A 12,219-nucleotide genomic window follows, 5' to 3' on the forward strand; every position below is an offset into this window, starting at 1 on the left:
ACTTCACATGAATGCTAATTTCCTCCATGTCTGCTTTTATATATGCAGGTGGAGTGCAGTGGCAGCAGCAGCAGCTCCAGGTCTCACAGACAACCCCCTCCAGCTTGTGCAAGCCAACTGCAGAATATCTGTCCAGTGTAAAACGGCAGAGATCCAAAGTAAACAAGTGGCTGGTGAAGCTGGTCAAACATCTAACAAGACAAAGACACCAAGATAGTTTTCTCAAGAGTTGGCAGATCAAACAAGATGCTGGATGTGTCAGTAACCCCAGGCAAGTGTTTGCTAACAAGTTAAACACAAGAACTCGATAAGCTGATATAGTGTATCAAAGCTCGTCTCTCCATTTATGTGGGAGTCTACTCTCTGCCTCTGTCAAAAAACATTTAATTCAGCTTCAAGTCTTGGACATCAGAGCTTCACAGCAGCATTTGAACACACCAGGACTTTCCAAATCAATCAGCGTTTGCTCTCCAGACTCACCAATTCGTTAGTGTGAAGTCGCCGCAAATTCAATTTTACTGTGTTAGGACAAAATGAGAACACAGAGCAGCAGATATCTATCATTCATGTAATGTGTATGTGATTTGTAGTAGCTGAGTTGTAAAACATGTAAAACCCTATAACAGAAGCCACAGATACTGTAAACTGTCAGTTCAGTGGGTCGAGTGATGCCAACTCAGGAAAACGAAGTGTAAAATGCTCTTGGCAACAGGCAGCATGTAAGACAACATTTCCTGTTTCTACCTGCACACGTAGTCAGCCTTGCAGATCCGCAGCTGAGCAAGGCAGTTGGGCTTGTCCTTGTCTTCGTAGGAGCAGGACGGCACAATGGTTTGCCTCCGGCGCTCTGCGCAGGCCGTGTCGGTGCACGGACAGAACAGCAGCTCGTGAGTGTAGTCGGGGGGAACGCGGTCAAAGAACTTCCTCAGCGCCTTGTTGCACTTTGGTCGGTTACACGGCCCGGAGCGGGCCGACGGCTGGATGCAGGCTGAGACGTATTCCGTACGGAGCTTCTGACACGTCTCGTCGATGTTACACGCCTTGGCAGCATCCAGGCAGCGGTTCACCGTCGTCACTTCAGACTCTAGAAGAAGTAACAAATGGGAGGCAGAAAGCATTTCATCATCACTCTGTGCGGTTTGAGAAAATCAAATCCCAGGCAATGTTTACCAATGATTTCAAGGCCTAACTGGAGTCAGTATTGACTTGCTGCTCTCACCTTTAGACTCACATGCAGCGTTGCATTCACAGATAAAAACAGAAGTGCGCCTCTTAAAGTACAAACTAAACCAAAATGATGATTATATGTAATAGGCCCCCTTGTAATGAATAGAACATGAGTGGCGTTTAAATGTTGCATGAGCCCGGGCACTGGATGTGTTTCAGCCGAGGCCTAATGGCTGAATATTTTATTCTGCTGGGTTAATGCAGAGTGGCAGCACAGAAAAAAAACCCCGGCTCCTCCATCTCTCCAACCTCACAACAAGGCCTGTAATTACTGCTCCTTTCCCCTTCATCCATCTATCCATCTTTCAAACACTCCCTCCCTACATCTGGGTCCACACCTGACTCACCTGACTCCTTCCTACCTCTGCTGTCTCCCTCCCCTCGCTGTGCGCCTGCAACTCTCAAGGCTGCCATCACCCCCATTCCATCTGCCTCTTCCCCTTCCTCCAGTCAGCTCTCTCTCCCTCCTCCTGCATCCCTTCTTCCTCAACTTTGTCCATCTCTGCCTCCCTCAGTGCCCATTCTCCCTCTGACTTATGTGGTAATGAGCCACCTTTGTGGAGGTGGTGGAAAGCCCCTTTCATAACCAGCTTTTTTTTTTTGGCCGCATTATTTCGCAATCCATCATCATGCGTTTTTTTTTTTTTTCCTTCCCAAGTGACCTCCCAGTCAATACAGCCATGATGACACTCAGCTTCCCTGGCAGATAGCGCCGCTCATTAATTTGTAAACTGCCTGTAGTTGTGTCTCCTGGTGAGTTCGGCTCTCGCCAAGCTGTCACATAAAATATGAATGGCCTTGGAGAGCAAGCTAACAACCCATCACAAAGCATAGGTTATTCCCAACTTAACTGCTAAGCAGCCGGGGGGGGGGGGGGGGGGGGGTGTAGGATGGGAGGACCTGATGGAACTGCAGGGGAAAGTGAATACGCACATAGGTTTTCATGTGAAATCCTTGTCATTGTGTTTTTTTTAATAATTTTTTTATGCCATTATTTATTGAGGGGAGACTTGCTGAGCATGCATGCTCTTCTCCAGGAACATCCTGCTTCACATTCATGCCTCACACACATCTACACCTCTGAGCTGCCCAGTACAACCCCACTCCTGAGCTGCTCCTCACCGGAGCCACTGGAGGCTCGGTGCACTTCCAGTCGCAGGCCTGGTTCTGTAATTATTCATCATCGCATATCAAAGTGTTAAATCTACAGTGAAGTCTCAGATTATTTCAGACAGTGACAGATTCTGCTGTTTTGGCAGGAGAACGCCACCACAGTGAATTTTGAAAATGAGGTGTCTGAGGTTACAGACCTGCCTGGAAGCACAAAAGGAAAATCTGGTATTTGTAAAACTGGGTTTTATTTGAATATTTTTGTCCCTTTTTAACTATTATGGAAACATTTTACCCACCAGCTTCATTATATTCATAAAACACGGACATGTCTAACTGCAGTGTTCTCAAATTCTCAAACACACACACGTCTACATTACTGTTCAAAATGCTATTTTTGTCCCCATCCCTTTTATTGTCAGTCCCTTTCTTACTTACATGTCTTTGATTATTGTCCTCCTACTGTCCACACACTCTAATCCAAAAGGGAGAAAAGAGTCAATAAAAAAATTCCCCTGAGTCGCCTTCAGTTATTAACGTGTGCTCAGAGCAATTCAGTTCACACCAGCTGACATTAGAAAAAGATGCTAAATATCAAACTATTACCTCATATATATTAGGAAATTGTATAATAATTAATATCATACATTAACTAGGATTAGTACATTAAAAACCAGATGTTTTATATCTGTATATTTATAGAAGTTATTTTGAGTTTTAGTATATGCACATGCAGAAGAATATAATGACAACTACGCCATCACATATAATAATAATATAATACACAGCTGCCATGTTTCGCCTTTTCATTTCCCTAAACCTCTGAGGTGTTTTGCAGGTAATTGACGACTCGGCTGGTGTTTGGAACATAACGAACGCGCAGATGAGCAGAAAGAAAGAGCTCGTGTTGTTTTTATACGAGACATAAAAAAAACAGAAAACATTTAACGCTTTTCTTTGATTCTTTCTTCGGCCGTGACACTGATGCCTTTGCCGTCGTCTGTAACTACTAAATCTAAATCTAGCGGCGCCAGCTACAAAGCCTTTAAAGCCGCTGACCCTAACCCCTTTGAGGCTGGTCACATTCATATTGGGGGAACAATGCAGGAACTTTTATACACAGTCCCTTGACATGTTGCACTTTGCAGCACAATGACAACATCCTCCAGTTTAAAACTCTGCACTTCACCCTCATAGTCACTGGATCGTCTCCGAAGCAAAGTACAATTCCTCATTGCTTTACAAAGCCGCTGGCCAACCTACTGCACCAGAGACCCGGAGAAAACAAAACTGTTGGTATTTGCCTTACAACCGTGGTGCATGAAGTAGAAAATCTTAGTCAGGAAAAACAATTTCAAAGACTAATAGAAGCTAATGATGCATTAAAAAGCTTATTTCTTGGTGCAGAAGATCTAATGTGTTTTAACAGAGGCACTTTCTTAATACCACCGACTTGAGTTTAGTTACCTGATTAATTGGCAATGGGGGGGGGGGGGTTGTACCATGTTGTTTGAATACTCCTCAAAATATGATGAGCTGTGGCGGCGGCTTACATCTCTGAAAAGGGTCATTACTCTGTTTGAGAGAGAGATGCTATAAGGGCGGAAAAACATCCATTAATCACATCTTTGTTGTTTTGGCAGTCAGCTTGTCGGGATGCATGGCATGGACGTGAACTTTGACCTCCCCCGGAGTCACTGGAGTGGAATTTAAGAGGAGGCTGTACAGTGCGGGTCTGATGTAGCTGCAATTCAAAGCAGCCCGAAACGAGCGGTGTCATTTTAATAAGCAGCTTATGCACGAGGTCACAAAACATATGATCAAGCATGTTGAAGGGGACATCCACTAAATTGGAGCGGTTTAAGTTTTTTCCTCATTGTTCTTCTGTGCAATCTCTCCCACTTACACTCACCCGCTGTCTCCCACAAACAGGTGAGGAGTTTATCCCATTTCCCCTAATCTGTGATCTCAACTCAATTATGCACAACAAGCCCATAGAAAAACAAATTGGTTATGGAGACGAGGGTGAATGCTGCCGCGTGCCTGCTGATTTTCTGTGAAATCATGAATGGTGCCGAGCTGATATCGCCGCCGCAGCGCGCTGCCCAGATCCACAGTGGGTTTGAAGAACAGCTGGCCGAGATGTTGTGGGAAGATCCGTGAAAATGAAGGAATGGAGGAGAGCCTGAGAGGAGCTGCAGTGTACGCTCGCTTTGCTGTGGGGGAGTATATGTCTGCTTGTGCTACAGAGCGGATAAACACAGGAGAGGTGGCTGTGGTGTGCCAGTATATAATGCTGTGACTTCTCCGTCTCTCCGTCTCTCCTCTATAATCTCAGTTTTCTAAACATAAACATCAGGCTGAGCCCAATTTAAAAAAGTGCAGCAGACAATCTGAAGTATCACATAAGTCCTCCTGTAAATACAAAAACACCAATCTCTATTTATTTAGATGCTGTTGTTTTACCGACTTCAATTTAAATATTATTAAATAGCAAATAAAATAAAATGCAACCACGAGAAGTCAAATCACCAATTAAAGGATGACGCTGTTATTCTACAGCCTGGGTCTCGTTTTGCAAGTTGGTTATAGCAACATTTTCACTGTGTTTATTCACACTGCATGTCGTTAACTTCTGTCTCTCTTCTGTCGTTTCCTCTCTGTCCTCTGTCTCCTTGTCTCCTTGTCTCCTTGTCCTCGCTCTGCAGGCGTCTCTCGACTCTGAGGCCGCAGGATACAGATCCGCCGCTGCCACTCAACACTCATCAGCATCATCATCAATATCATCATCCATCATCAGATTTTACTCCTGGACTTCTACGATAATGGGGGGGGGGGTTTTGTTGATGCCCGTCTTTTCTTCTTGCCCCCAGCTCATGATAAAAATTTATTTTGTTTCTGCCTTGAAGAACTTGCCCCTCGTGTCCTGTGACGTTGCCTTGAATCTGTTGCTTCAGCACCTTCTGTAGCTTCTGGTTTATCATCCCTCGTCTGATCTGGAGCTTTTCGTTCCAGTCGTTTCCCTTTTTCTCTCTCTTTGATGTTGGGAGCCCCCCCCCCCCCCCCCCCCCCCCCCCCTTCACTCCGGAGTGGTAGTCGACTTTGCAATAATCTCATAATCTCCTTCCAAACGTTTCTCTTCCATTGCTGTTGTCTTAGTGTTTGTCCTATTGTATGTATGTGTGTGTGTGTGTGTGTGTGTGTGTGTGTGTGTGTGTGTGTGTCCATGATATGTCAGACGGCTTCATTGGCGAGTCAGATTTATTCTTTGGCGTGATGTTCTTGCTTGCTGTTCTTCGATAGACATCCCCTTGCTGTTATCTCTGCTGTATCCTTGTATTCTTCCTGGACTGCCTTCGCTTGGTGTTGTACTTCTGGAGGATGAGCGACGGTTGTTTCTGCTTGCTCTTCTTCCTCTTTACCAGCTGCCGGTGTCTCGTCTCGCCTGTTGATGCTTAAGTGTCGGGGATGTTCACTCTGATCTTTTTCTCAGATGTTCTCGAGCTCCAGGTCTGTTAAGCGTTTGGTTTTTAATGGATAGTTTATTGACCTCCAGGTTCAACCTACCAACCATCCTGACACTGGCTCCAATACAAAAGTAAATACTGTATCTAATAAGGACTGAAACACGTCCTGAGTTTAATCATTTTCTCTGAGTCTGAATGGTAAGGATCAATTATTCCCTTGCATTTTTTTTTCATAGCTTTTTGCTCTTAGTTTATCTGTTATGACAACATTGTGCTCTATGATAACTACTGTATGTTAATTGCTGCCAGGAAAACGGCAGCGACCCTACAGTGAAGTGTGAAGGGGCCAGAAACCTGAGCAGTAGGGCGATTAGACAGAGTGTAAACACAGCAGCAATTCAGAAGGCTAAAAACCTAAACTGCTTCATTTGCACTGGTGATAATGCTTCATTGCAAGATGCCCGATGGTACAACAGGTCAGCTGCGTTGGATGTTTGGATATGTACAACAACAGTTTGCTCATCTTAGTCCTATCGTCCAGCTAAATCTGCTAATCCAGGGGTTAAACAATGTTGTCTGTTATAATACCTGTCTGATCAGTAGTTTGAGATGTCACTGTATTCCCAGATCTCAGGCACTACACCTTGGAGCAATATTATCAATTACTCATAGAAACAATGGCCAAACCTGTGTAATAAATTGGAATCATCCTTTAACCAGCTTGTGCAGAAAAATCAGAATATTTCAGACGCCTTAAAGATCAGATCGTCTAAAACTTCAACAAACTTTACTGCAAAGCTGTGTTTAGTAGAATTAACACGGTCTCTGATCCGTGCAACAATACTGGTGAGTAGAAGAGTATAAGTATTACACAACCTGAACATCAGCTGGACTGACCTTTCAGGATGCTGAGCAGACTGTCTCCTGAACCGGCCTCAGCGCCGCTGCTAAATCATTTGCCTCTCTCGGTTTACCAACGCCACCTCGCATTACTTCAAGTCTGAAATCATGAAATGTGTATTCGACACCGGTCCCCCCGTCGCCATTAGGAGCTGCCAACATGCAAAACTACCTAGTGCGCTTTAACATCATAAGGACACATCAATTCCCATGCTATAATACGCATCACTTCCGATCTAAAAGATAGACCGTGAGTTTCCTCTCATTTTCTCCTGAGAGAGAGAGAATGCTCAGTATTATACATCAAAATGACACCACACTGTGTATCGCAGGTATGAATACATTTTCTTCTTGCACTTCCAGTATGACGCTGATAGAACATCTAATATAATTACTTCTTGTTGGGGGGGAAAAAACACAATGTATTTGAATGTTTAAATTAAGCAGCGTCCTGCCTTTGAATGACTGAACGCCTTACATACTAATCACTTCATTTACGCCATTACTTAAGTTCCACAGACTCTCCATCTCCAGCTCCAGTCATCCAGACAACAATTGCTGTTGGAGAAAACAAAACACTTGACATTCTGTCCTCTTCTTTAAAAAAAAAAAAAAAGTAAAATATGTATCTCCTCATTTGTGTGCAGCCTCTCTCTTTCCAGACCGACAAAAGCAAGAATGTAGTGTTGTTTGAGTAAACAAACCAGCTCTGTCTGTCTTCCATTTTCTCTCTCTCTCTCTCTCTCTCTCTCTCCATCTAATGTCTTACTGTGACTTTTATATTTCTTTCCTTCACACTCTCTGTCTCCAACCACCCCCACCCGCTCCGGTTTTGCCGCTTCCAGCTGCATTAAAATAAATAGGTAATTAATCTGTGCCTCGGGGGCTAACAGCAGCACATACCAGCCCAGCGGCTCGCCCACAGGCTCGGAGGCAAGACAGAGGCAAAGCGTGCGCTGTTACTCATCAAACACCTTGCAAACCCACCTGCATATCCACCTGTCTACCCTGTCAAAATGACGCAAAATAACATCTCTGTTTGCTCTTTCTTACACGTATATCTTGGATGAGACTCGTGTAGTTGCTTTGGTGAAAGATGGAAAAATGGAGGCTTTGATTGTCTATAATACACCTTTTGTTTTGGTTTTTTTTTTAGAGAAAGTGAAGGCAGCGGCCCGTTTACCTGCAGCAATGGAGGCCAAACGAACGTAGTCGGAGCCCCTCTCTTCCGGCTCATACGGGTAGCTCTCCACCAGGCTGAGTCCTGCAAGCACAGAGGAGAGAGAGGTTAGTTTCTGTTGCCATGACAACCCAAAATGATGTTATTTTTCCTCTCTCAGCCTCTGAATTAATGTCCTAAAACACTGAAACAAAAACAATCTTCTACATTTTCTAAAATTGCATACAAAGTTATAGACAGACGAAATAATGCGAGCCCAGGGTTCCCACTCTAATTCACACTAAACATCATTTTCCTGGGACTATTTTCAGTGATGATCTGACTCATTTGACAGAAAGGAAACACACCAGACACCAATATGTTCCTAACTGTGAATGTCTGATTGAAAATAAGTGCAACTAGGCTATACTTGTCTATGAAATCATCTTTTACAGGCTTAATTAATAATTAATTTCTGACAAAATCGATCACAAGAACTTATAAAATGTATCATTATTATCACTGTTATTAATTTATAACCTGACAAACAGTTGTTTCCCCTACTGACAAATCTTGACTGAACTTTCAATATCTAAATATACAATTCAAAGTTGAATTTGTACGAATGTTTAAGATTATTTACTGAGTTTATCACACTTTAAATCCTTTACTTGTAATAGGAAGTGAAGCCTTTAACGAGTCTTTGACGAGGTGAATCACACCCACTATGAGTTACCACCGGAACAGTTAAACATCATGTCATATTATGGTCTGTTTTTACCTGAACACAGCATCGGATTTGAGGCTAGCAAAGTAAAAAGTGCCGTTAGCGAGTATTTAGCCGCTGTCTGATTAGCATAGTTGGGCTCACATTCATTGCATTGACCCCGGCTTCCCATTTATTATTCTCCGTCTCTCGGCAATGAACCAACACACATTTGAAAGACTAGATTTGGACTTTTCTACAAACACACGGCCACAAAATGACCATGAGTGTTTTATGCAGGATTCCCAAACAAATTGGCAATCAGTCTGGTTAACAATAACAACTGATGTGCAGTGAACCTGCGTCCTGCTCCAACTTTAACTTCCTGCAAAAGAAGATAAACTCGGAAGTAAACTCAGCACTTTCAGTTATAAGACAAGTCTGGCAATCAGCACTTTAATATGTAGGTTTCTCAACGCAGCGTGAGGTCACTGAAGGAGCTGTGAAGACACAACGTGACCTTTGTGCAACCTGCAGCATGCGTGAAGTCATACATGCACCAAGGTGAACGTTACTGAGAATAACGTGTTACCTTGTTGTATATATTGTACCTCATGAATATTTGTTGCACTCTCACTCTGGCCCGGTAAGAACGATGACTGATGTATGTTGAGCTTTACTGTCTGTTTCATTAGTTTACTGTCTCCATCTCATGTCAGGATATTGTCAGCCTTGTTCTACTGTTGCCCCAGTTCTCATTTGTTCTGAATATGATGGTATGCACTAAATGCACAAATTTGAATGTAACTGTACCACAAATAATGGGGCTAAGTGTATGAAATGACAATGACAGTGCAAAGCATTTGAAACAAGCACAGAAGTGATGAAATACAATGAGTGTGGATGGAACAAAAGGAATCAGAGCCTCCGTTTGAACTATTTTTGACACAATAATCACTCTTTTCATTTCTGTTGAGCCGCCTGGAGGCGGACACCTAATTCATGTGAAATGGGCGCCACACACTTGATAATCCCACATACGTGACATACTGTACCTGCCCCCACCCACCTCCTGGGGGGGGGGGGGGGGGGGGGGGTATTCGGTGGGTGAATGCCGGTCTTACCGTGCAGCACAGACTGGTGCAGGCTCCAGTAGATACTCAGGCAGTTCTTCTCCTTCTTCATGCCTCGTTTACATTGGCAGCCGTGCAGAGGGGTGGACAGCAGCGCCGTCATGGCGTTCTCACATTGGTTTCGCGCCCCAGGCCCCAGCTTCACACTGCCGTCCCCCGCCACACACTGCCTGAGGGTGCGCAGCCGCGGGCTGCAGGTGTCGTCGCTGGAACAGGTGTCTCCGGCGCGCAGGCAGTCCCTCCCTCCCACAGACAGGGCCATCCGTGGGACTCCTGGAAGACGAGACAGACACGGGACAGATTAGTGTCACGCTGTGGTCCCCCATGATTACAGCTGAGTAGGAGACTGGTCTGTTCACTCTTTCACATGAACGTAAAACCACTGACTCAGAGAAATCAGTCAACTGAGCCCCAAAGAAACAAATAACAAACACATCTAGTGAAATAAACTGTTTGTTTTTTTTCAGCTGCTGAATAACGTGAAAAAACAAAATACGTACAAACAGAGACACAAGCTCCGTGTCTGTTGGAGGTTACTGAGCAGCTCTGAGCTGCAGACCCTGGTGTCAGGTTTGCATGTGTGAAACTAGTTAACCAAATCAGTTTTGTCAGTTTTTACAAACCTATTTCAATACATGGTTAAATAGTCAAAAATCATTTAAAAAGGATTCTCCGGTAGTTTAGTAGTGGACTCAGAAGAGCCAGATTAAAAACAGAAAAAGGTCAAACTGATGCAGCAGAGGTGAAGGGTCAAACTGTGCAAAAAAAAAAGAAAAAGGTGGATTGCTCCTTTAAGTGAATCAAAACAAAGCGGTGAATGAATGAGAGACGTTGTGATCCGCTGAATCATTGGTGAAATAATCTGAACTGAACTGAATTTAATAATTGGATTACATTTTTCCATCCCCTTGTCAGGAGCGATCAAACTTAGTCAGCGATGCATCTCACTGCTGCATTCCAGCATTTTCAAATGACATTCATAAACCAGAGGGATGGGGGTGGGGGGTGGGGGGTGTGCTGCGGGGTGCTATATTATTCATGTATTCATACTGTTGTCACATGGAATACATTTGACACCACTGACTGGATTTTGATGAAACTTGGGGAGGGGGTTTGATGCATCTCACCAATACATCCTGACACGTTCAAAATTACACTCAAGTGTTTCAGCTGCAGTCAAAACACAGCGTCATATTTGTTTCAGCTTGGCCCAGAGAGGGGCTGCAGCACTTGTGTGTGTGTGTGTTTTTCATGCGGCACTAATTTGATGCAAGCTTTAATCCCCTGAAGACAGTTAATGATAGTATATTCCCAGCTGTCTATGAGCTCTTACACTCACTCTTAATAATGATGTAGTGGTTTTAAATCCACCCATGCATCTAGATTGTGCTAACACGCATTCACAGCACATGTTACTGTGAGCGACATATCATGCCCTGAGAGTAACAGCAGGTACAACATCTCTGAAATACCGAATTGTAAATGAATCCACGAAACTGATGAACTACAAATCAACGAAACCAAGAGTCTACAGCCAAGCTAGCAGCTCCGTGAGGCTGTGAGCTAAATGCTAACATGCTCACATTAACAATGCTAACATGCTGATGTTTAGCAGTTGAACTGAAGCTAATTGAAAAGGTCTTTGCCCATAAAGTATTGGACAAATTGAAATTTCTACCCGATGAGGGCGCTAAAGGAAAAGCTCATGTGGAGGATCAAAGTTATTTCAGTTTATTCTGAAGAGGACACAAATGTCTGAACCACATTTCAAGGCAATCTGTCCAATGGTTGTTGATGTTTCACCCCAAAACCACAAATATCAACTTCATGGTGAGACGGAGGTCAGGGGGATCTCAAAAGTCACCAGGACCCATTGTCTGGAAACCATGGATACCTGTAACAAATATCATGGCATCCATCCACAACTTCATGTTTCAATCTGGACCAAAGTGGCGGTCTGACCATCCTACTGACTGACACTGACAATCCTATACAGCTGCTAGCTTGCCTCAACACAAGTTGTAAACACACCAAATCTGTCGGGTTGAATTTCGGTGAAATATCTATAAAATGATGAGGGAAGGTGTAGACATAAAACATGGAGTCCTGGGTTTGAATATTTCACCCAGTGTCAACAACATGTAGCTACTACGAAGAGCTGGAAGACGCTGATAAAGAATATATGTGAACTCCTGTCAGACAGGGTGGAATAAGATGATTTTCTTATGTATTAAAGGGCACTACTATTTACTGCTCTATTAGTATTTAAAAAACTATATAAAGAGAAAAGAGATTTGTTTTAGATGAGAAGAGCTGGTGATCAACTGCATGACGGATTCTCAGAAATCAGGATTTCTGTGTCACCGGCTTCTCGCTGAGATTCTCTGTGAGCCGAGTTGTTTCAGTAATTAAATCTTAATCAATTTTCATTCCATCACAGCTCAATCAAGTGACGGGGAGCGAAAGCAGTATCCCGATGAAGGCAGGAGCTCTCACCCCCCCCCCCCCCCCCCCCCC

At 43.8% G+C, this 12,219-nt stretch overlaps 1 protein-coding gene across 1 annotated transcript in view; it reads right to left on the reverse strand.

Annotated features, from left to right (window-relative positions):
* gfra4a (GDNF family receptor alpha 4a) overlaps positions 1–12,219 on the reverse strand; it is a 127,744-nt gene that overhangs the window by 22,261 nt on the left and 93,264 nt on the right. The window contains exons 2-4 of the mRNA XM_023430366.1: positions 9,694–9,975; positions 7,888–7,968; positions 745–1,084 (exon numbers count right to left, since the gene is read on the reverse strand). Coding sequence (XP_023286134.1) covers positions 745–1,084; positions 7,888–7,968; positions 9,694–9,975 — 703 coding nt within the window. The remainder of the gene's footprint in view (positions 1–744; positions 1,085–7,887; positions 7,969–9,693; positions 9,976–12,219) is intronic.

Source organism: Seriola lalandi, unplaced genomic scaffold (assembly GCF_002814215.2).
Source record: "Seriola lalandi dorsalis isolate HSWRI2012SDOR001 ecotype SW California unplaced genomic scaffold, Sedor1 jcf7180002054902, whole genome shotgun sequence".
NCBI classification, from domain to species: domain Eukaryota; kingdom Metazoa; phylum Chordata; class Actinopteri; order Carangiformes; family Carangidae; genus Seriola; species Seriola lalandi.